The 24,594-nt window shown below is 56.6% G+C and overlaps 1 protein-coding gene across 11 annotated transcripts in view; it reads left to right on the top strand.

Annotated features, from left to right (window-relative positions):
- Positions 1-450: 450 nt before the first annotated feature.
- RANBP3 (RAN binding protein 3) overlaps positions 451-24,594 on the top strand; it is a 52,454-nt gene continuing 28,310 nt past the window's right edge. For 8 of the 11 annotated variants that reach the window (XM_029916989.1, XM_029916988.1, XM_029916986.1 and 5 more), the window contains exons 1-2: positions 2,435-2,528; positions 19,455-19,510. In XM_029916989.1, the coding sequence (XP_029772849.1) occupies positions 2,450-2,528; positions 19,455-19,510 (135 nt within the window). In that variant the 5' untranslated portion in view covers positions 2,435-2,449. Of the gene's footprint in view, positions 551-2,434; positions 2,529-19,454; positions 19,511-24,594 lie in introns of those variants that run through there. The other 3 variants (XM_029916983.1, XM_029916987.1, XM_029916991.1) reach the window with 3 other exon arrangements.

Below are 24,594 nucleotides of genomic sequence, written 5' to 3'. Positions count from 1 at the left end.
GTCCAAAGTACTGGGCGCTCCGAAGGGGAAACTGACGCAGCAGGGGACGGGGCGCCCAGCAGTCCCCCCACCTCCCGGCCCTGCCGAACACAGACCCAGAGATTCACCTCTGGGGAGGCCTCGGTCGCGGCGGCTCACGCTCCCACCGCGAGGAACCCCTCCGGAAAACCAGCAGAAAGTCGGGGCGTCGAAACCCAGGGCCCTCCGCGCCCGCCTCACACAACGCTGGTTCCCGCGTCGCTGGGGGCGCGCGCCAGGCTCGCGACGCACGCTCCCGGCCCTGCCCACGCCCCCTTGGTCGGCGGGAAAAGGAGGCGGGGGCAGTTAGTGCGCAGGCGCGTGCTCGGAGCCTGGCGGGGCTCGGGCCGCCCGGCGGAGCACGACTCCGCGCCGGACTCAGCGCGCAGGCGCGAGCTGCCGGCCTCGCTCAGCGTCAGCTCGAGAAGTGCGCACGCGCGCGAGTTTCTGGCAAAAAGCAGGCGAGCCCGGGCCGGCGCGGGGCCTTGTGGGAGGGCTTAAGGAAGTAAAATGGCGGACCTGGCGAACGAAGGTAGGGGAGGCGCCGTCGGGGGCCAGCTGGCGGCCAGGGCACGGGCGGCGGGAGGCCCCGGGGCCACAAGCCCGAAGGGTGAGCGCCCCGGAGTGTGGGGGACCTGTGTGCTCCGGGATAGCGGCCCAGCGGGCCTCACAGCCGCCCCCCATTGCGTCCCTTCAGGCTGGGCTCCCCGGCCCGGCCCATCACTCCCGGCAGACTCGGCCCTGCCACCGTCCGGGCAGAGGCCCTGGGAAGCCGCTGGGTCCACGGCCCTGAGGCCCTTCTGTCTCCCGAGCCAGGTCGAGGCCTGAAGGGGGCGGGAGGCGCGGCTACAGCGCCTTAGTCTCAAATGTAAATAGACCTCCGGGCCTGGTCGTCGTCCAGCGCGCCACGCTCCCTCCTGCACCCCCTCGTTCTCGGGGGCCGGGCTTGCCCCTTTCCCTGGCCTGGCGCCGAGCAGGCCCATCCCCGGATTCTGTGGGCTTCTCGTCCTACGCGGGCCTGCCCCACGCCGAGGATGGAGGACACCCGGTCTTTTCCCCCACCCCCAACCCCGAACTCGGTCCCCCAATTCCCGCCAGTTCCCCCAGTTCCCAAGTGGCGACCTCAGAGTCCCGCCTGGTCTCCCTGCATGTAGGCCTGGCCTCAGGAGATGGACCGCTGAAAGCCCTGGCTGCTTTTTGGCCCTTTTCTGCTGCACCGCCAGAGAGACGGAGAGAGAGGCAGAGACAGGGTGGATTCCCTCCTCTCTGGAGCGCTGACATCCCACCCGAGCGGTTTTGACCGGGTTCCCGTTCCCAGTCCCCATGAGAAGGCACTGCATAAGCTGATGTCGGCTTAAATCGATAGCGGCGTTGCTATCGCGGTGGCTTCGGGACTTCCGAGGCCTATTTTTAGCTCCCTCGGTTCATCTAGGTGCACAACCATAGTTCGGGCGAGCTATCCACCTGCCCGATCCTGATTCCCCCATGCAGTGCCCCCCTGCTCCCTGAGGGTGTCCTGAGGGTTCACTGCCACCCTTGCCAAGCGTTGGGAGGTGGTTACAATGTACCGTGCAGTCTTGAATCCTGTTGTAATACTCCTCGCAAAAGATCGACAAAGTACATACCGGTAGCCTGTTCTCTTGGTGAGGAAAGGGAGTCGGAGTGGCTAAGTTACTTGTCCAGGGCAGGTCGCACTGCTCCTAATGAGCGGAGGTGGGAGTCGGGCGGTCTGGCTTCAGAGCCCATGCCCCCCCATGCATCCCCTGCCATTTTGTGCTCTGTCTCTTTTTTTGAGACAGAGGAGCCATGGAGGGTCAAGGCATGCCAGTTTATGAGCTCTAGTTAAAGGCAGAAGAGGGAGCGGATGAAGGGGAATCGCAGGACATACTTTACGTATTTGCATATTTGGCCCGTTCATGCACTTGTTAATCTTAAAAATAATACCTTTAAGTTATTTAACTAGCAAGATGGGCTTCTTCAGGAATAACAGAGAATTGCAGTTTTAAGAGGAAGCAAGCTATGGCAAAACCATAGGCAAGTCTCAGGACAAAGGAGAGGAACGTTATTTTGGGAAGTAGGGGAGAGTTGGGAGAGGACCTTTTGAATTGAAGGTCTGCTGGGGAAAAGCAGGAGTTCAGGATGATGATGGTGTCTCACTGGCGAAGTTGCAGGGGTAGTGGAGTTCTTCTAGAAGATACAGTGTACCTCTTCCGTCAAGGCGTGCAATTGGCCACTCTCTCTGGTTGGTGTTGCTTCCCTTGGGGACTGTAGTTGACAGTTCTCCCTTTAACCTCTGTTGAGTGGTAAGCTACCCCTCTTGGCCTCCTTTTTCTAGCCCCCACAAGTCCACTGTAGTGAGGTTTTCCCTGTTATTGATTTTCACAAATTCAGGACTCACATATCCAACAGCATAATCGACATCTGCATTTAAATGTCTAACAGGTGCATCGAACAAAATCTCCATCTTCCCCCCGACACCTGCCCATCCCACAGTCTTCCTCCCGTGTGTAGTAAGTGGCAAGCCCGTTTTTGGAATTGCTCAGGCCAGAAACCTCGAAGCACCTTTGACTCCTCTCTGTCTCTCTCCTCCCCCCCCCCCCCCCCCCCCCCCCCTCCCCCCCTCCCTCTCTCTCTCTCTCTCTCTCTCTCTCTCTCTCTCTCTCATATGCCACGGCAGATCCTGTCACTTGTACCTTGATGTGTTTCCAGAGGTGACCACTGCTCCCCACCAACGCTGGTTTCCACCACTGGGGCCCCCCTTCCAGCCTTCCCCGTCTAACGACTCTACCCAGAGGCCGGAGTGGCCCCCTGACACCTCCCTGTCCTCCTGTCCCCCCACACCCCCCTGACTGTTCTGTTTGACCCACTCTGGTCTCCTCGTGTCCCTTGAATGGATCGTACTCTCCCTCCTTTATGCCTTTGGACCTGCTGGGACAGTCTCCCCCAGGTATCCCTGCGGCTCACTCCTCCCCTCCTTCGTGTTTCCACTCAAACGTTCCTGTATTACAGGGCACTTCTCTGCCTGCCTCTTTTAAAGTGGACCCACGGTCCCTATCCCCTTCATCCTGCTTTATTTTACCCCACAGACTCACCATTCTGAAATGCTAAGTTTACTTCTGTGTCTGACCGCACCCCTTCTAGAATATCAGCTCCATAAGGACCAGGATTTCTTTCTGTCATGAGCAGTGACGGGTTCCCTGCATCTAGAACAGGGCCTGGCACAACAGAAGTGTCCGAGAAAGGTTTGTGGAATGAATGAATGAATCCATCAGTGAGGACCCTGATGGTGAGGTATACTTTTGAGCATAAAGGGGGAAGGTCTGGATTCCCGTTTTCCAGGGATACCATTTCTGGCATGTGTGCTGACCCATGGGCTACCAATTGCATAATTGAACAGTAAGTATAAGATAGAGGATTGGAATGTTCTGTACCTAAAGTTTTTGTCCAATAAATGCCACACTCACTTGGTACTTTGCTTGTGACACGAGTTCTGGCACAGTTGTCCTCAGGACATCAGATCGTAGTGGCTTTTTGGCTTGAACAGCCTGCTGGAAGGTTGCACTTATGATCTGCTCTGTACCCCAGGGATTTCTTGCCTGTGCGTTTGGAAGCTTCAGGGACCACCTAAATGATGGGTGCTTCCCCTCTGCTGTTTAGTCTCCAGTCAGATGCCCGCTAAGCTTCTGTCTTTTCAGACTTGGTGTTCCAAGTCGGTCCATCTTCATACCCTTCTGTCTCTCTTCCCTGGGCCGTTGCCACCTCTTGAGTCTGAGGCCATGATTCTGCACCTGAGCTGGGCCACAGAGTCACTGGGGGAGCTTTCCTAAAACAACAGAGGCTCAGTCCCCACGCCCCACCCGTTCCGATTCCGTGAGATGTTGGGTGGGCCCTGAGCTTTTGTGCGGTGAGAGAGCAGCATGGGTGATTCAGACAGGCAGCCAGGGCTGAGAGCCATTGGCTCAAGTAGGACAGGTTAGGTGTGCTGTGCTGGTGCACAAAGAAACATTTCCAATTGTGTGTCTAATACAGCATCTTGTTGGCCTTCGTTGCCATGGTGATCTCTTCAGGGATGGTGACAGCAACTCCCACAGCCCTTTCTTAGTCCTCCAGTAGTCTGTGACTCTTAAAGTCCAGTTGGAATGCTTTTCTAGGGGGAGAGAGAGAGTGTGTGTTTGTGTTTTACCCTTGTATCCAGGGATATCTGTTCTCCTTGGCATTTTGCTATTGATATATCCTGAGCTCATTAACTGCCCCTGGAGTTATTCTGCATCGTAGACGGATGTCAGGATTTGAAGGCAGAATTCTGTCTCTGGTGAAGGTAGAGAATGGGCAGGCGGTGACTAAGGTGTGTCTGAGCTGTAGGAGATCTTGCGTCCCACATCCCAGTGTTAAACGATCCCATACACATACGAGTCCCTGCCGGCCTGTGGACAAGGGTGGTGGAGACCTGGAGGTGGTATAAAGCAGTGTTCCTGACTTTGGCCCTGTGGTCGTTTTGAGCCCAGTGAGTCTGATGTGAGGGCTGTCCTGCGCGCTGTAGGACGGGCAGCAGAGGCCTGTCCTTGACTCTGCCCGTCGCATGCCGGCGGCACACAGCCTCCCCTGCACGCCTGCCCACGGGTCATGACGACCAAGACTGTCCTCCGACATTGCAGAATGTCCCGGGGCAGGGAGCGAGGAGAGTCACCCTCAGCTGAAACCCACTGGTGTAAGGTAATGCCGGGGCCTGGGCTTTGCCAGACCTGGGTTTCTGCTTTGACCCCACCGGGTGCTCTCTGGGTGACGTTGAGCAAGTATCTTGACCCCTTTGAGCCTCAGTTTTCTCACCAGTAAAATGAGAATCGTGATAATCATGTCTATTTTCGTGGTTGCTGTGAGCATTGGATGAATTAATGCATATAAACTATTTAATACCTATCTCCTCACCCAGTGATAAACAGTCAGTGAATGGCAGCTGTTTTTGACTACAGTGGCCTCCTATTGTAGACGCGTTTGGCTTAGGTTCTCAGCAGCAAGAACAAGAAATGAGTGTGGGTACTGCGAGGGAACCCAGCCCGCCGAATGGGCCGGCCCCGCGGTGAGCAGGCGGGGAGGCCAGCTGGAGGCGGGCGGGCGGTCCTCCTGCGGTCAGCCTTGCCTTCCATCCGATCGCGTGGCCCGTTTCTCAGCCCCAGTAGACGCTTGTGACCAGGTGATGCTTTGTCGTGGCGCTGCCCTGTGCCCTGTAGGCTGTCGATCAGCTGCTCTGATCTCTTCTCTTCGCTCCCCCTCCCCCTCCCCCAGACATGACACCCAAGATTGTCCACAGACTTGCCCAGCACCCCCTGGAGGGGCAGCGTTGCCCTCCGGTGGGGAGCTCCGATCTGCCTGGCCAGATGCCGCCCTGGAGGTTTGCAGGGCTGGTTTGGCTTTTCTCGGTTTTCACCTTACTTGCTGACAGAAAGCCTAACCTAACCCTTGAGAGAATGAGATGCCAGTGAATTTTTATGGTGGGTCCAGAACTCTAAACAGTTAGAGTCCTCAGTTCACTAATTTCTCACCATCCCCTCCCCCTGCCCTAAACTTAATTTTTAGGATAAGTGAGAGTCAGCTGTTTTGAAAGTTTGAAACTATGATAAACATGGACTCTGGGATCTGTCCTGAGATCAGAACGTGTACGTGCGGCTCGGGGCTGCCTCTGCTGCCTGTAGCAGATGGGCCTCATGGTGGAGTGGTAGGCCGCCTCGGAGGCTGCGGAGTCTTCATAGACTGAAGAAAATTTAAGTTTTCGTCCCATTATGTAGACGGAAAAGGTCGTAGTTCTGCAAAGCTTTTGGAACCGCGTCTTCAGCCTGCCTCTCCGTTAGCTGAGAAGGGGGCTGCAGTGCTGTCGCCCTCACCGGCCGTTGGGCCTTAGGGCTAGTCCGGGCCTGCCGTGTGTTTACACTGTGGAGAGGCGAGTGGAGGCGACAGGACTGAGGTGAGGCCAGAGCAGGCGGGCTCAGAATGGCATTTGGAAGAGTGCCGGTATGGCAGTGGCAAAGGGGACCTTTTGGGTACCGGGTGAATTCAGCCTGGTTAGTGAGTTCGCGCCCAGGGCACAGGCCAGGGCGGAGTGGGAGATGAGAACCATTTGGGGAGCAATGGGAAGCATTTGGGGGGTCTGAGAAGGGCCTTTCCCCTGTCAGGAGAAGCCTGCGAAGGCACGCAGCAGAGGTGGCCCGGCCTCGGTAGCTCTCCATGGTACTTGGAAGCAGGCCGAGGTAGGTGGGTTTGCGTCATTAACTATTCAGGATCTCGCGGTGCTGGAGCTCTTTGTTTTGTGCAGAGGGGATTTGTCTTTGCCACCTGTGCACCTCACCCTTCCAGGGTCCCATGGATCCCTGTTCCGTATGACGTGGGCTACTTGGTAGAACAGCGGATAGCCTAAGGCCTCAGAAAAGCCCCCCGCACGTCTTTTTGCTTCGTCTTCAGCAGTCTTGGCATTCAGGGTGCTGCTGCCTAGTGCTTGCCCTGGGTCTTAACCCTGAGTGCACTTCACACTTGTGTAAGGAGCCTCTTAAGGAAAATAGAAACTAAGGCCTGGGCCGCCCCATCAGCAATGGTTGCTGGAGGTCCTGGGGGCCTGCAGTTTTAAAAAGCTCCACAGATGTTTTATGACACGACGCCAGAGTCAAAAACCACAGGCAGAAGTTGCAAACTTGCTTCGGAGGCAAGCAGACATGTATCATTTGGCCCATTTAAAGTTTTCTGTTTGTTTTTAATTAGGGGCCAATGCTTCAGGATTCTGAGATTTCAGGGGGGGAAATAATGCAGGTTTCTGATTTCTCTTGACAAGTGGGAGCCAGTCCCTTCCACTGGTCCCGCACAGTACCGAGTGGCCAGGGCTGGGCAGCAGCTGCCGCCCTTAAAGTAGATCGTGTGCCCTTGGGGACCCCACATTCCCCACCGAGTAGTCCAGGACCTGGCCCACCTCCTCCTTTTCCGGTGCCTGCCTGACCTTGGTTGGCATTTGAGTTTCAGCCCCTCGTTGTACCACCTCTCAGATGTGCTGTCTCTGCACGTTAGTGTGGGACCTCCGTGTGAAGCTTTTGACGGGCCTGGAATGAATGAATTCAGGAGTCCCTGTCCTCGGAACGCTAGGACCCAGCGCAGCTTGTGGCAGCGATTCTCAAGATGGCCCAGAGGCCTCTTGCAGTCCGAGACCTTGTAAAGGGGAGTGCAAGTTCAAAATGTTTTTCATCACAATACAAACACACTGTTTGCCCTTTCCACCCCATTCTCTTGTGAACCGACGGTGGCGGTGTCTCCAGAGGTGACAGGAGTGGCGTCCAGCGGCAGATGGCCTGCAGAAGCAGGTGGGGGACTGGCTGTCTTCTCTTAAGGCAGACGTTAAAGAGATTTGTCACAATGGAAAATAATGCCACTTTTCTCATTAATTTTCTTTTATTTTAAAAACTTACTTTCATAAAAATGTCATTTAGCTAAAGCTTCACCGAGTTATCACCTTAAATAAGTTAGCGTTTTGTACTTTCTTGGTTTTAATTTCTAACCCGGTAAGTATCCCTAGCTATAGCCAACGTTGACAAAAGCTCTTGAAGAGTCTCAATAGTTTACAAGCGTGGAAAGCGGTCTCGAGGCCAAGAAATCTGAGCGCTGCTGGCATGTGATCGGGGGGCCTGCGGAGAGGTCGGCGTGGGTCTTTCCCCGTCCGTCCAGCCTGGGGCAGCTTGAACCCCGGCTGCCGGGCGGGCTCTGGTTGACTGCTCGTGCACTGCTGGAAATGCCTGTGTTCGCTGTCCTTGGTGTGTGTCTCACCCCCGCCACTCACTTGCCCAGGATCTCGGGCAGCATATTTGACCTGTGTCCCTGCACTGCAGCATGGGGACGGCGCTGATCAAGCCTGAGGGTCGTTGCTGGGGGAGAACGCGTGTCGGGTGACTGACCCACTGGCATGTGGGGGTACACTGTCGGTTACCACCGGATGTGATTCTTCTGGTTGGATGTCCGGGTAGAGACAGAGCCGCCTTTGGACTGCAGCCTTGTTTGTGCACCTCAGCATAATTGACTTTGGGGCTGGTGGGGACTGTCCTGTGGACTGCAGGAGGCTTAGCAGTATCCCTAGCCTTGTATGATGCCAGTGGCACCACCTGCCTCCAGTCACGACAAGGAAAAGCGTCTCCATACATTGACAGATGTCCCCTCGGGGGCAGAATCGCCTGATTTTAAGAACCGCTGGGTTAGGGGAGTCCATTGAGTCCCAAGAAACTACATTCCCCAATTATCTGACCTACTGAGATCCTAGGATGCTGCACACATTTAAATACAGAGCGTGGGCTGCGAGAGGAGAGGTGCCTCACGAAAGCTCAGAGCTGCCCCAATCTGTCCGGTCTGACCCGCTGGGAACTTATTTTGATGTATAACGTGAGTTAGGATCTAGCTCAGTGTTTTCGAAATAATTAATGCAAAGTTTCTAACTTCAACCCAGTTAGCATGGGGTTGGATTATTCTTTATGGTTTGGGGACCCTCCCTGTGGACTGTAGGATACTAATCAGCGTCCCTGGTCTCCATCCACTAGGTGTCATTAGCACCTCCCCACATTGTGATAACCAGAAATGTCTCCAGCCATCGCCTACCGTCCCCAAGGGGCACGTCACCCCTCGGTGAGAAGCACTGGGTTAGGAAATGAAATAAAATTATCCAGAAATAGATTGTTTGCCAACTCGAATTTAGGGCTCATTCTCCCAGTCTCCTTTTTCCATTGTGGCCTTTTGGAACCTAAGTGGGATCATGTTCTTCATATCCCTGTTAAGGAGGAACCTTCACCTTTGGCACTGTCTCAAGTTCAACGTAAGGACCTTCAGAGACGTTCTCGGTTCAGGCCATTCCATTTCACAGGGTCTGGAGCCAAAGGCCACGTAAGCAGGGAGAGTCAACTGGGACAGTGTGCCTCCCGCTAGCCATAGGGCCTGGGAGCCCATGGTCAGTCCCTTCTGGTGGGTCCGTAGCATAGACTTCATGGGCATGTGTTCTCCTCCGGAAAACTGGCCGCGTGGGGCACTGTGCTTGGCTGTTCCTCTCCCAGAGAACTCGGCATGTGCAGAGACAGGAGTGGGTATTCCGTGCACGTGCTTCCAAGGCAGGCCTTGCTCTGTGCAGTAGTTAAAATGCCTTTGCTTTAGTTGAACTCCCCCAGGTTTGCCGCACAGAGTTTCGGGAATGTGCTGACCCAGAGAATGCCCTAGTCACATTTGTAATAGCAGAGTGGGAACGGGGCACATGGTTTTTGCGGATTTGGCTTTCTCAGGTCGTGAGTGGGGACACGGGATGCCCTTTACTCAGAGAAAGGAGGTCTGGTAGCAGTGGTGGTGGTAGCCCCATCTCGGAGTCCAGGGCCTGGATCCGTCATGATCAGCACGTTGGAGGCCCCTCTGCTTGCGGCTTGTTTCCGCTGACGGCGTCTGCCGCTGAGTGAGCAGGAGGCGCTTTCACGGCCCGTTACCACCCTCTGTCCACAGCCGCCGCGCCGGCCGGCTCAGTCTCCAGAACCTGCCCAAACACCCACTCTGCCCTGGCCCCAGGGCCACGGGACTAGCCCGGGTTTCTGTCTGCACCACCACTTGTCACCTGGATGGTTCCCGAAGGCGCCTCACTGGCCCCCTCTCGTGTGCTGCCTCCGTGAGACCTGTCCTTACCCCCCCTGGGGAGAGCTTCCCTAGCGCTTTATTACCAAGCTTTCCTCACACACAAAAACGGGAAGAATTGTGTGAGGACACAGTGAGATTCTTTAAAGATATAAACCAGGTCGGGGTACCTGGGTGGTCCAGTCAGTTAAGCATCCAACTCTGGATTTGGGCCCAGGTCATGATGTCATGATTCATGAGATGGAGCCCTGTGTCGGGCTCTGCGCTGACAGCACGGAGCCTGCTTGGGGCTCTCTCTCTCCCTCTCTCTGCTCCTCCCTCTGTCTCAGAATAAATAAATGAACTTAAAAAAAAAAATACAAATATAAACCAGATCAAACTCCCCTGCTTGGGCTCCTCTGGCCTCCCTTTAGACTGGATAAATCCAGACTCCTCACCGTGGCGCCATCCCCAGCTCCACCTCCTGCATTTCCTAACGGAGCCCCGGCAGCCTCTTTCTTTCGGACTCTGCTACTCGGGATGCCCTCTGCACAGTACACTCTGCCCTCCCCTGCCTTTCTCCTTTAATGTCTGAGGTTCAAATGACACCTGAGTGTGGCCATACCCATCCACTCCCCCTCCCGTACCCTTCTCCCTTTCCCACCACCCTGTAGCACCTCTTGTCTACCATCTGCCTACCCTTTCTCCAGTGCCAGACGTGATGTCTGGCCCGTGGTAGAGGCCCAGCCAATTGTGTGGCCGCAAGTAGGGCTTAGCTGGTGAGCCTGCCTTCAGATCAGGGCCTGAGGGACTCTGAGCCACTGAGTGTTGGCGCTGTCCTGGGATCTGAGCAGCTTCAGAGGGGGCCACATTTTGAAGCATTTGCCATTGTTGGGGACCTGGAGGTTGGAGACAGTCCTTGAATCCAAAACCCGTGCTTTGAGGTGGCATCAATGTTCTTGCCCCCTTCTGCATGTAGTAATGCCAAGGTGGAGTTCCTGCCATGTGCCAACCACTCCTGAAGCACTTTGTGTGCTTGGTTTTACATAACCCTCCCTGGAACTGCCTGGGGTACAGCACCATCCCTGTTGGACGGCCAGGGAACAGGGAAGGTGAGTTGAGTTGCCCAGGACCCCAGCCACAGGTGGTCGAGGCCAATTTGCACACAAAAATCAGAGCCCGCATTTCATCAGCTTTGGTCTGCTGCCTCGACGGAAGTCCTGTAGTCCTTAGATTTCCTTCGGGGGGGTGGGGGGTGATATCCGAGGTCTCTCCTGGACTCCCTCCCAGCCTCTGGCCACTTCTAGTTCACCTCAGCTGTGCCTGTGTCGCGCCACCTCGTGGCAGAATAGAAACGTGTGGCGAAACTGGCTCCCTGAATTTCTTTTGGAGAAGTTGCTGACTTTGTGTAAGTGTGCGGGGTTTTTCTTGGATTTGACGCGCAGAGGTGCCCAGAGCCCGGGTTCTGTCACAGCCACTCATAGTCTTGCCACGCGGGGCGGAGAGGGAGGGACAGGAGGGCTTGACTGCAGGGCCCGTTGCTGTTGTGTAGAAGGAAAGGAGGCAGAGCAAGGCTTGGCCCCAGTGGGATCTCAGAGGACCTGAGGCAGCCAGCTTGGAAGTCACACTTAGGGTTCTGGTCCCAGCTCTGCTGCTTGCCAGCTTTGTGACTCGGAGCGAAGCGCTGTCTGTCTGAGGCCTCTGAGTCTCATCTCACGACTTGCAGATCAGAGGCGATAAACAGCGGTGCGTCACCGGGATGGGACGGTGTTAACCGAGACTGGGTGTCTGAGGCACCTGCCGCGGGGTCTGGTGAAGACCCCTCCGCAGACGTGAGCTGCGTGGTGCTCACCCTGCTGTTTGAAGTATGGGGGCATAGCAGTTAGACGAGAGCATTGAAAAGTGGCTTGGATTTCAGTACGGAAAGGTAAAGGCAGGATGAAGAGCATTCCAGAAAGAAGTGCGTAACGTAAAAGATAGCATCATCTCCAAGACTGTGCCCTCTGTAATCTCCCTGAGGCCAGTTGAGAGTTGCTTGGGGGAAACATACTGTAGTAGCAAAAAAGGAAGTAAGGGGACCCCCACCCTCTCCTGGGTGGGCTGGGTGGCCACTGAGCATTCGGGACACCAAGATCAAGGGAGGCGTCACCTAGCAACAGCATGTTTGAGATCATCTGTTCTTCACCAGAGAATTAGTTTGCGAGGAGAGTTGACACATCAGTGACAAATTCACCTTTATGCCGCTGCGCAGAACTGTTTATAATAATTCCTGAGAAGAGAAATGACTTGAAGGGTTGAGATAGAGAGTTGCAGGATGAAAGCCGTTGTCACGTCGGAACAGACTGTTGTTTGCGTTGCCAAGATGCTTCCCATGTTTTTTGCACAGATAAGAAGATTAAGACACATCAGCCCAGGATTAGAGCTCATTTTCCACAAGTACCTTGCTGACGTTTTGGTCAGGAATTCCAAGTGGCTTTCCAGATGGGGCCGCTTCCTGGCAGGTGCTCGAGTCATCGTTTAGGAGGGGGATAAACAGAGCAGGCAGAGACATTCCGGGTCCCCGGCTCTGTGTTCTCCGGGGCCCGCATATTTTCTTCCGTTTAGTGTAACAGACAGTCCTGAGAGACCGAGGTTGGAGGCAGCGCTGGGGTGTCAAGCTTGCTGGGCGGGCGGGCCTGCTCATCGTGCCTGTGTGCTGTCCTCTGTCCGCAGCGTGGAGGGAGCGGGTGTCAGCTTAGATTCTGAATATGTTCTGCAAGGATTGTGTGGCCGAACATTGGAAAGATGGAGGCAGTACATCGTGTTTCCCTGCAGAGCGTCCACGCCTTGGCACGGGTCTTCAGTCTGTCCCCGGCCATCCTAAGGGTCTGCCGTTGGCCTGACCGCACCCTCGGCTGAGGCAGACGGTCACCCCAGAACTCCTCATTCACCCAGTAGTCTTCCTTTGTGCTTTTCTGGAATGTTAAGTGACCGCTGCTTTCTTCCTGATCTTATTTCTCCGAAGAATAGAGTGTCTGTACCTTAGCCCTAAGGCCCAGCCGAGCAGAAAATGTGGAAGGACACAGACTGAAGTTGTAACTCCCCCTTTGGCCCTCGCACACGGGCGGCAGGGCAGCTCAGACGCAGCTGGAGCCCCGGCGGCACCTTGGGCAAGCCACTCACCCTCTGAGCCTCCATTTCCTTTCCTGCAAAATAAAGACCCTGGTGTGACCTCCCCCCAGAAGTGGTGACAAAGATTCAGGGAGGTGAGCTGCCCGCCCCGCCCACAATTCTGACGCATGAAACCATCCCAGGTTTTGGGAAACCCCAGTTGGGAATGTCCTTGCTGTGAATCACACGACACCAGGTGGGAGACGTCTAAAGACAGGGTCCCGGTCCCAGGACCTCTGTCATCCCAGAGGCTGAGACGCACTCCCTTCTATCCTGGGGCCGCCTCTGGGGTCCAGGCCTGCTCCGCACTCTCCTCCCTGTGCTGCGTTGCTTCCCTTCCTCACGTCTGGACGTTGCCATCACCCACCCTGCCCCTAAGGGGTTCTTCTTCCTTCTTACGCTGGCTTCCATGCAGAACATTCTTGCTGCACCCCTTCCCTCCTCCATTCTTGCTGCCTCTGACATAGGGGTTTTCTTTTTAGGGTTTTGCCACCAGCCAGTTTCTGGACAGAAAAGACAGAGTAAAACCCCGAGTCCTGGTCCCTGGCCTACTTACAGGGGTGGTACCAGGAACCCAGAGTTTTAATTCTCTCACGTATGGGACTGGTTTAAAACGCTCTCATTTTGAGCCTCTTTACCACTGTTTGAGGAGGAATTCTGTGGGCCCTTTCCCTGACACAGACATCATACACCAGGTTATGGACATGGCTTTCGGGTAAGGCTTTTAGGACTTCCCACACCTGCTCCCAGGGCATCTGAGGACTTTTCTGTGCGCCGGGGCCCCGGCTCAGTTCTGCTGTAGGAGAAGGGCTGCCTTCTTGGACCCCCTCCGCCCACCCCCACACTTTTACCCAGAGAGTCATGCTCCCTATAGGGAGCACGGTCTGTGGCCCCTTGGGTCAGGAGGGAGCCTGCACATCAGGGAGTCCTGCCTTCTTTGCAGCCATCTCTAACTCCTGGCCTCAAGAAAGGAACTGCCTGCATAATTGGTGCTTACCTTCCAGGAGCTTCTGCACTAGACCTCGCAGATGTAAATGTGCAAACCTGGGATCCGGTGCAGGCGGGGAGCGCGCTCTGCTCCTGTGGCCCTGGGCTGGGGGGGTCTGTTTTCTGTCTGTCCTTAGGGTCGGGAGTCAGCGGTTCCAAGCACTAGTAAAGTAGCAGGCACAGAGCAGCGCCACCTTGACCTTCCTGGAGGTTTTCCAGTGCTCCTCGCTTTCTGCTGCCCTGTTCATCCCCGTTCCTGGTCACCTGGCTTCATGCTGCTGTCCTTCTGCTTCGATGGCACCTCCCCCTAGAAGCCTTCCCGGACCCACTCGTTTTCCACAGCCTCACCAGGTTGGCTCCCCCTGCTCCACACTCTTGAGTCCCTTTGTGCTTCACCTGTGTTGCAGCATTCACCTGAAGTCTAATGTCAGTTCTTGGCAGGTAGGGGACACGTCTCCTTGTCACCTCCGCACCCTGGAGGCCAGCATGAGGCCTGGTGCACCGTGGGTGCTGGGGTGTGTGGAGTTGCCGAATGAATATTCGACTGAAGCTATGAATGCAGCGAGATGCGCAGCGCGGGAGCGGCTCCAGGCTCTGCTGGGTGGGGTAGAGTGTGTGTCAGTCGGGGCTGGGTTCACACCGCTTCCGGAGCAGAGGACGGTTTAGCGGGCGGGTGTGAAGAAGTCCCAGACATCTGGCGGAGGCTTGAGGTGAGAACAGAAATCTGCAGCCGGTCCAGGTGTGGCCTGCCTGTCCGCGTTACCCCCAGGACGGTCCCCACCCGGAGGGGTTGCAGCTGGGCGGGCCCATTTTGCATCTGTGCCTCACAGTTGGGTGGAGGGTGCCACAGGACACAGGACCAGAGGGAAAGCAGGCCCTGTGGGCCCAATGTCATAGGGATTCACTCCTTTCTGCTTCTGGCCCGCGTCCCTGCCCCTGCTGTTTGCCTGCGGGGGTGGGAGGTTGGGGGACCTGCCCCAGGGCCTGATCGCATCTGGGATCACAGTTGGGCTCAGGCTCAGTGCTGCCTGGACTGCGGGAGCTGAGCAGGGGCGTGTGGAGGAGGGCCGAGTGCGGGTTTGGATGTGGCAGCAGCCACCTTGGACTTGGCACGCAGCGCCACCGAGAGCTCCACGGAGGCCTGGGCGCCTCCCACGTCCCCAGCCGGTGGATCCCACTCCACGTCGCGCCCCACTTCACGCAGCAGGGCTGGCGACAGTCAGCCACAGAGTACAGTTCTCATGCCTCACACCGGGAGGGGCTGAGGAAAGGGGTTCCCCAGGCATCCAGCTTCGGGGAACGCTTGGCTAGACGTGTTTCTTCACTGTTGGTTTTCTTAACCCTCGCTGTGCTGTGCCAGTGTGGCGAGCCAGTGCCCCAGGAGAGCGGCTTTCTTCCAGACTCCTTCGATCAGAGAGCATTTCACAGGGGCCAGACAACCTGGTTGACAGAATCTGGATCAAATAGTAGGCATTTCATTAACGTTTTCCTATTTTAGGTCCTCATGGTGGCCAGGGTGTGTCTAGAGGTCTCTGGTGGTCGTTTTCCCTGCACTTGTGACACGCAAGCTGGGGTTCAAGTCACAGAAGCCTCGTTGCTCTGTCCCCTGTTCGTTCCCCCGAGCGTGGGTCTTGGCTGCTGAAGGCTGCTGGTCTGGTGACACAACCAGGCGCAGCTCGATGGGAGCCGGTTCAGAAAACAGTCCGTGGCTGCCGCGGAGAGTGCGGGGCGCTCCTCCTGGAACGGGGTGCCTCCTAGTTGTCCTGTGACGTAAGTACTTATGTGCAAACTTAACGGATATCAGCCCTCCTGGAGCCAAGCGGAAACTAAGTCTGCGACTCTGGCGCTTTGGTTAGTGTGGTTGGTCACGACCGCCAGACCATCCATCGGGGGCTCCTGGAAGGCCTTGACCTTCCAGACACCATCCTAGTGACGTTTCGTTCCCTTGAACTTCGCGTGCGGCTCTGGAGGCACAGCGGTGAGCGCAGCAGAGGCCCCGCTCTAGAGCTGCCCGTCCGGGTGCGGATGCTGGGGCAGGGGGACATATTACCCCCCCAAGCTCCAGGCCAAGTATACCCCCATCCCTTTCATCCGCTGTTTTACCCTGAGGGTTTCTTCCCCTTGGCTTCCTGTTCCCCAGGGTTCCTGTGGAGCCTTGCACAACGGAAGGGCTCAGTAAACACTGGCGTGATCACACGGCAGCTAGTGTGGCGTGTGTGAGGAGGTGTGGAGGGCATTTCGTGCAAACACTTACCTGCTGCACCTTCGCGGTGCACATCGGCGGGTGCGCTGGGGACGCCGTGTCCGTCGTCTCTCAGCCTCCCCAACAGGTAGCCTCAGTGTGACCCATGCTGGGTGGAAGCCGAGAGCACGCCCGGGTGCACAGTGGGTGGGAGATAGAGCTTCCAGAAGGATACGGTGCCTGGGCCCAAGTACGTGTAGGCCACAGAAGGGAGGACGAGAAGTCCAGAGTGTGACAGGGCACAGGCCGTGCGGGGGGCAACGGGCCCGTCGGTGCCGGGGTAGTGGTCCGGCCGGGTGGCTGTGAAGGGCTCTACCTCTTTGGAAGGGCGGCGCTGCTTCACGTGTGCCAGTTACCCCGGCGCTTCCGGCTGCTGGGCGGACGCTGGGCCTCAGGGCGTGAGAGCAGCAGTGGGGAAGGAGCGAGGGTCTTCGCTACGCAGCGATGGCCTGCAGCGGGGACGGAGGGCCCGGAGCCGGGCGCTGGTGAGGGAGAGTCTGCCAGGGTTCCCGTTCTTCCGGAAGCCGCCTTCCCCGCTTGGCCCCCACGGCCCCTCCGTTGCCTCCCTCTGATGCCAGCTGCAGTGCAGACTTGGTCTTCTGTCACATGCTCGTGTCTTGTCCCTGTCCTGTGACTCGGTCCTGTCCCAAGGACCCAGAGGCGGCCCAGCTCTCCCGCATTTGCCCAAATCACTGCAGCCCCGCTGGGTGCCTGCAGAGCACCCCAGGAAGCTCTTCGTCTGCCACCCAGAGGGTTCTCTGTTCTAGTCCTTCCTCTGGCCTCCATCTGTTTTCTCCAGCACCCCCTTCCCCTTACCACCTTCTCTGTCCAGTGTTCGTTGATGCCAAGTATTGATCTCTGACCACAGTGGGCAGCGAGGGGAACGAGGCGGTCTCTGATCTCATGGAGTTGATGTCCTCGTAGGGGAGACAGAACGTAAACCCACAGATGCTTAGTGTGTCTGGTGGTCATACCTCCTGTGAGAGAGAGTCTGCCCCACTGAGAGGCCTGCAGGGTTGGTGGCGCCGAGGAGTGCGTGTGTAAAGTCTGCGGCGGCTCGGCCTCGCCTCCCAGGCTGCAGGCCGTTAGAGAGAGGGACAGAGACCGAGCTCGGACTGGCTTAAGCAGAGATCAGCATTTCTTGCCTTACCTGACAAGTCCAGTGGGAGTGAGGTTAGCTCTGGGCTGAGCTGGACGCACAGCTTCCGGCAGTTTCTCCAGGGTTCAGTTTCCTCCTCCATCTCCAGCTCTGCTTCCCACTGGATTGACGCCTCCAAGGTCCCTTTTGGTGACGTGACATTGCTCACAACCCCAGGGTCCCCTCCCACCAGCTCTGCGGCCCCAGCAGAGACAGAGCACCCGCTTCCCCAGTCGCTCCAGCAGAAGTCCCAGACCCGTGTCTCATTCTACTGTCAGTGGCCTGGCCCCATTCACTTGCCGCGGTGTCCGTGAGGGAACTTCCTCGTCCTCAGACCTAGAGCCCAGGGCTGAGGGAGGGGTGGCTCCCTCAAGAAATGGGGCCGGGGGGGGGGGGGGGGGGGGGGGGGGGGGGGATGCTGGGCCAGCCCGCACTCCCAGCTCCCTCCCGTGGGCCTCAACTCCTTGCAGCGGCTGGGAGTCGAACGCAGAAGTGAGGCCCAGGCCTGGCTGTCTGGCCCTGGATGCTGGGCTTGCAGGGCCCGAAGGTCTCTGGGGCTCCCCCGTAGTGGGAGTAGTGAGGGTAAGTTGCTGCCATCCCAGGGCCCCTGCAGCCCTCCTCTGCTGGCATTGGTTGCCTGGCATAGGCGCCTTCGACCTCTCATTCACCTGGGTTTGTCAGGCAGCACCGACCCCTGTGCCGGGGACGTGGCCGCTTCGGGAATCATGGGGGCTTCGTAGGCGACCCTTCCACCCCCAGCCTTCTCCCTTGTAGTACTGGGGTCTCATCCGTGTCATCCACCCCAGTGTTTGCCGTGGGTTGTGGTGGTGAGGACGTCATGGTGGGTCCCACTCGGGGACTCGGGTGCTGCATGGAGCCCGGTGGAGGGCTGCTGCCCCCAAGTGGAAATTTGGCGCAATGGGCGTGGGACAGTGTCCTTTTGATGGTCTCAGTCTTGTCCCTTTTCCTCCTCCGCTCCCCATCTTAGTGTGGGTGATGGCCTTTCCCTCCTAACTAGTGTCTCCATATAACCTCCTTCCCACAGTGTTCTTTGAACCTGAACCCAACTCGTTTTACAGCACTTTCCGGAATCCTTAGTGGGGAGATCATCTGCCCCTGGGGCTCCCTGTCACATTACAAGCTGTATTTTCACACCTGTCCCTCTGACCTCTCCTCGGGGAAGTTCCCGACTCTAAACCAGCCGCTCTGACCAGCTCCCCACACGAGTGCGCTCCCAGCCAGAGATCGGGTCCCCTCCCACGTAGCTGTCCTGCTGCGTAAAGCTGGTGTAAGTGTAGATTCCTGCTGATCGTGGCTTCCCAGGACCGAGGGCCCACGACAGCGGGGCTGTGCCCTGCTCCCCGTATTCGTGAGCCTCCTCGCTTCCCATCCACTGTCTGCTCTCGGGGCTTTGAACGCTAAAGGGGGCCCTGGGCACACCCGGAGCCGCCATGCCCGACCCCCAGGCAATGAGGCGGGCGGCATCCGGGCCTCCCCCCAGGGGGGGAGGAGGGTGAAGGCAGTCCCCGCAGTCCCCGGCAGGCGGCAGGGGCTTGCTGAGCTGCCGTCCACGCAGGCACAAGTGACAAACGCTGTAGACTCAGCTGCCCCTGGATAAAGAGAGCCGGCCCTGCCGGGGACCAGCAGGGGTCACCGGGGTCATCGGTGTGAACACCTCAGGGGGTGTCGTCCTTCCACGAGGCCGTGTGGGAGGGGCTCTCGGGACTAACGCAGCTCCTTAAATTCTCTCTTTATTCTAATGGGTGCGGTCACTGAGAGATCCAGTGGAGCGTCGGGTGACCCAGCCAGGGTAAGCTCTCCAGAGAGCACAGAGAGCTGTGTGGACAGAGGTCGCAGTCTGCTTATCCCCCGGCCCCTGCTGACCTATAAACTTAACAACAACAACAACAACAACACTAAACTAGTCTTCAGCGTTTGAAATGCAGGAGACGCCACGTAACGATGGGGCCTCTCTGCGCCCCGTTCCTGCAAGGGCGCCCTGGATGCCCTGCCGTGCGGCCCGCCGCGCGCTCCGGCGCTGACGGGCTGCGCTCAGGGAGCCTTGAAACCTGTTTCTTGGGGTTTATCATGCGCCCAGAAAAGTGCACCGCCTGACGTCAAGTGCTGGGCGCTCACAAACGGCACGCCCACACAGCCACTCAGGAAACCGTTTTCTAAGTGACGACGGCATTCTGTGGAGTTACTAGTTTTATATCGGGTTTGCTTTTCGCTTTTAACTTATTACAAACAAATATAGCTTTGTTTACTGTATGAATGTAGTGTTGGGGGGAAAAAAACCAATTTTTCTTTTTGCAGAAAAACCTGCCATTGCTCCGCCAGTCTTTGTGTTTCAGAAGGAGAAAGGACAAAAGGTAAGGGGCCGGTACGTTCTCTCTTCCCGTGATTGCTCTGATTTGTTTTCTCCCAGAGGTCTCTCCCGGGTCACACGGCCAAGGGTGCTTCTTTCTTTTAAGCCTTCACATTGAGCTTGAAGGGAAAAGGTCCCGTGGCTTTAAGTAGCCCGGTGAGAGGTTAAGACGGGCGTGTGTGGAAAGGGCTCGGCAACCTTGCTGTAAGCAGTGGTGGGAGCTGCTTTCTCGTTCTAACGGTTCATTTTAGAGGTGCTTCGGTACGTTAGGAGGAGTGGGAGAGAGAAGGGGAAGGAAGGGGGAGGGGAGAGGGAAGGAGGAAGGAAAGAGAGGGAGTAATGGTGGTTAAAGGGGCAAACGGGACCTTGAAAGATTTTAGGGAGATGTTTTGGCCCCCGACCAACGTGGCAGAAATGCATTTGGAATAGTTAGCTGTGACTTGGCTTGCGTTATGTGTTTACCTCCGTCTTTGTCACTTGTTGCTTCCTGTGCTTGGATTTCAAGTGTTCTGGTGGCACCGATGTTAGAAAGACCTTCCCCAACTCAGAGCACTGAGCGAGCGGCTCGTTAAAGGCCTGATTGCCGTGGGCCGTGGCCGTCCCCGGTCGCATGCTGCTGTTTACCTGGAAGTCAGCGTGGAAGGTTGTGGTTGTGTCCAAAGTCGGTTGACGTTCTGTGGTGATGCTTCCTAAGCTTAGGTGAGGACTCTGCTTGGCCAAAAAAATGGTTGGTCCCTTCCACCCTCCCTACCCCCGGACAGCAGGTGGGATTTAATACCCTTCACGAGGTTTCAGAGCGACCAAGCGCTGGATTTGGTGTGGTTTGAAATCTGCTTGCATCTTTCTTTTTTTCTTTTTCTCCTTATTTTTTTAAGAGTGCAAAAACGTGCAGGAGGGAGGGGCAGAGGGAGAGAAAGAATCCCTAGCTGGGGGTTTCACGACACGGGGCTCGATTTCACGACTGTGAGATCATGACCTGAGCCGAAACCAAGAGTTGGGCGCCCTACTGACTGAGCCACCCAGGCGCCCCGAATCCATTTACATCTTGTTGATAAGAACAGCATTCGAGAGGATCTCTCCTTCTGGAGACTTGTGACCCGCAGGCCAGGTGGTCTGCCGGATGCCTGGTCCCCAGCAGCGTGGCCCACCCTGAAGTCCGGACCGCTGGTCTGGTGGTTTGGGGCTCTGTGGCCGGGCTGCTGCTCCTATCTGAGAACAGAGGCCAGACTTCCGTGTGGCCCAGGTTTTCCTGGGCCTTGTTCAAGCACTCTGCCAGGAAGAGAAGGTGTGTGTGCGCAGGGGGCAGGAGGGAGAAGTGGCCGCCCCAGCTCCCCCACGCCCCCTTGCAGGGTACCTCCTTGCAAGCCGGGGTTCATGTGCTAGGCTTGCTCTCATATTAAATGTTCTCATTCATTCTTTTGCTAAGGAGAGAATCACAACACAAGGAAACATTCTTCCCGTTTTGTCACAGTTTCCCAGGTGCTGTTTTCAAGACACGTCAACCTCTGGGGTCTCCTCTCCCCTGGTCCTTGACCAGAACATGTAGCTTAATTACATGTATTCCTACTATTTGTCTTCTGGGGGTTCACTCACAGAGAAGGAGCTGATGCACTTCTGCGAGCTTTTGGAAGTGTGTGTGTTCAGTTTCTATTTGATGTGGAAGTTGCTTCTCTCAGGCTTTCTGTAAAATGAGGATCTCCTAGAATTTCGAATGTTCCTGTGATCATTTGAACCACTTTGAAACGGGTCAGCAAACTAAGGCCTGCCGCTCCCGCCTGTTGTTATAAATAAAGTTTTATTGGCACACAGCCATGCCCACCCTGTGACCAGTAGCCAAGGCTGCTTTCCAGCTGTGACGGCAGAGTGAGGTAATTTGGGCAGAGACATATGGCCCACAAAATCCAAATCACTTAGTAGCCGACCCTTCACAGAAAAAGTTGGCTGACCCCAGATTTAAAACAAGTATTAGGAATTAATACTTTCAACCTAAAGACTTGGACAACCAACAGGAAGAAACATTAAAATGTAGTATTTGTCCAGCTGAATTTAAAATATTTTTTAAATCGCTCACTCCCATTTCAGTGCTGTTTTCATGGTCAGAGTGCTTCTTGCCTGTCGCCTTGTCATTCAGAGGCTGACTTGCACGGATACCTCCAGAAGGCCGGGGTGAGGTCCAATCAGAAGAGTAGCTAGGAAACTGCTCATCGTCATGTTAGAAATGTGCAAATACAGTTCTTATCAAAACATGGACTCCGAGCCAACTCTAAATGGGCTTCTAAAAATAACTGATCTCCGGCTCCTCGGGGTTCAGCCCTCCACTCCAGCCAGGCCTGCGGGACGCGGGAAGTCCCGGCGAGTGTACAACGAGGGGCTTCTGTGGGTGTCCGAGGGGGCAGCTGTCTGCGCTGGCGGGTGATGGCCAGGCGGAGACGGGGTCCTCCCTCCTTTCTCTGCCGCCCACGAGGGCTCGGAAGCGAGGCAGGGCTGCAGGGAGCAGCCTCGCACTTTGGAGAGGGCGCGCCGCATTCAGGCCCTGTCTCCCGGCCCGGAGCAGAGCTGGGAACGGGCCGCACGGCTGCTCTTGTCTCGGTTTCTCCTTTCCTGTCCCCCTCTGTATCTTAAAAATGTTCGAGTCCTCAGAAAAGTCAGGAGACTGGGGCTGCGGGCGCCGGGGGGGGGGGGGGGGGGATCCTACCTGGCTGCACACCGACCTCTTTGTCTCTTTGTCGTACGTGCCGGAAGCGCTCCCCTAACCTGCCGGCGTCTCCTGGGGGCGGGGCCGGCCCTTGCCGCGGCCCCAGCGCCCGTCACTCCTGGGAAGACGGTGGGTATTTCAGAAAAACCCTTCAGCATGTAGGCCACATATATGTTGTCCTAATCGTCAGCAAAATGTCCTTGAAGCTGTTTCTAGAGCCGTTTTTTGACCCACAGAGACCAAGAAGCCCCACCGTCAAGTGAGGACCACTGACTGCCCTTTCGGTAAACCGTCTCTAAACCACCCAGAGGGCTGCCCTCCCGAGAACTCGCGTCCCCTCCCCCTGCCACAGAGAGCACTCCACGGCCCCAACTACTCTCTGAATCGTGGCTGAGGCAAAAGATTGCAAGTCAGAAAGAGAACAAATGAAGCTGTTTCCCCTGGCGGTTTTTTGGGGGTTCGTCCAGTAGCAAAGCTGCGTGGCATTTTCTGTCCATCCTACTCACGGTCCAGGTGGCATTAACAGCACCGCTGGTGGCGGTGGCCTGCCAGTGACATCGCTCAGTGGCGGCAAGGCGGTCAGGTCGCCCCGGTGTTCCGTGTTGGCGAAAGCGGTTGACCGTTTGAACCCCAGTCCTAACGCCTAAAATCCAGGTGGACCCAGAGCCCGGCCGACAGCCTGGACTCGTCCGTCCACTGTCGTGCTCTCGTGCTTCCTCTAGAGGGCGCCCCTCGAGAGCGGCTCGCCTCCACGCGTTTCTGTTCTTAGCAGCATTTCTGTTTCTTAACTGCCTTGAATGGAGACCGTTTTTTATTTTCCTTTTGATGTGAAGAGGTTTTTGGAGGAGTGTGTTTCATTGATTGTGACGACTGATGTTTCTTCCAGACACTTCGTCCTCCGAGTGTGTCACTCTGCGCGGGGAAGGCTTTGCGGGGGTTGCACTTGACGGGAGGGTAGTGTCTGCTTGGCGCAAGCAGTTGCCGATGCGGACGGGCAGGAAGAAAGGGCTCACCGGCACGCCGCCGCAGCGTGTTTGCACCCGGTTCCAAAGCGTGTGCGGGCCTAACAGGCCTGTCCTGCGTGCGTGCGTGCGTGCGTTTTGTTTTGTCAACCACGTTCATTTCGGGATGGTGTCACTGGCTCCCCAGATCTCGATGCCTGGTTCCCACAAATATGTTGAAACACCACCGGCCCTGTCTTGGTTCTCTGGAGCGCCCTTTTCCGGTCCAGCAAAAAACACTCAGATCCAAGTAGAAATCGCTGGAACGGCGTATGTGTTTCTTTTTGGTCCTCCAGCTTAGGTGTCATTCAAGTTCAGTGCCACAAGGGCATTGAACATTTGTGCTCTTGAAGCAGGGGTTAAACCAGAGACTCCCAAGCGGTTCCAATTAGGGATAGGCCATTTTCCACAGAGCTCGTGACGTAATTTTCTCTTCTCGGGTGTTTACTCCCCAGCCGCAAAGCGGCAGCCACCTGGCGCGTGGCCTGACTTCTGTGTCCTCAGTGGGTTTGAGGAACAGCGTGAGGAGGACCCTTCGTGTCTGTGCCCCCTCCCCCTTTGTAGGAAGAGCCGGCTTGCTGACTTGTTAGATGTGTAGATGCTCCCGTTCTGTTACTTTGGCCTTCCTCACAGTGTTCAAAAGTCCTCTTAAGTCCTCTTTCTAGCGTTCCTTTGATCCAACAGACTCACGTTTTAAGAGGTTTTAGTCACTTCGCACTCAGACGAAGCGTGGCCAGGTCTGTGGAAGGACAAGGTGGCCACTTAGTTCCCAGAGCGAGAGAAGCAGCTCCGTGCTGTGGACCGTGCCCAGCAGGAGATTTGAGGACCAGAACGCATCTGTTCGGGACACCCGCTTTGTACCCCATTCCTCCAGAAAGGAGTCGTGGCCCCAGAGCTCCCGGTCCCTAGGAGCCCCTCCAGAATCCCAGGAACCACCTTGAAGTTGTCCAGGGGTGTTGTGCTTTCAAGGACAAGAATTTCCAGAACCAGCTTTCTCTCACCCTGGCTGTTTCCTAAGCACACCCTTGCCCAGGTGTTTGGGGTGAACGTGGGCGAACCCTAGGCCAAGGGTCTCCCTCCTCCAGCTGAACTCCCAGCCATCTGGGAGCTCTCCGTGTGGCCACCCCACATCCACACCCCCAGAGGTGAGAAGGCGTCCTTCATCTCAGTGGGAGCAGAACAAACAGAGGTGCCGGAGGCACTGTAGGCTCCATGCCCCCCGACTTGTAGGCTGCCCCAGGCCTGCCTCCCCCACTCTCCTTCATGGACAGAAATGGTGCTGCGGGCCAGCTCCCCTCATCAGTATCCTTGCAGAGATGGGTCCTCGACCCCCAGGGAAGGACTGGCGTAGTCCCCCCCCCCCCCCCCCCCCCCCCCCCCCCCCCCCCCCCC

Source organism: Suricata suricatta, chromosome 12 (assembly GCF_006229205.1).
Source record: "Suricata suricatta isolate VVHF042 chromosome 12, meerkat_22Aug2017_6uvM2_HiC, whole genome shotgun sequence".
Taxonomy (NCBI): Eukaryota; Metazoa; Chordata; class Mammalia; order Carnivora; family Herpestidae; genus Suricata; species Suricata suricatta.
The sequence above is the reverse complement of the archived record's forward strand: the minus strand, read 5'-3'. Positions and strand labels throughout refer to the sequence as shown.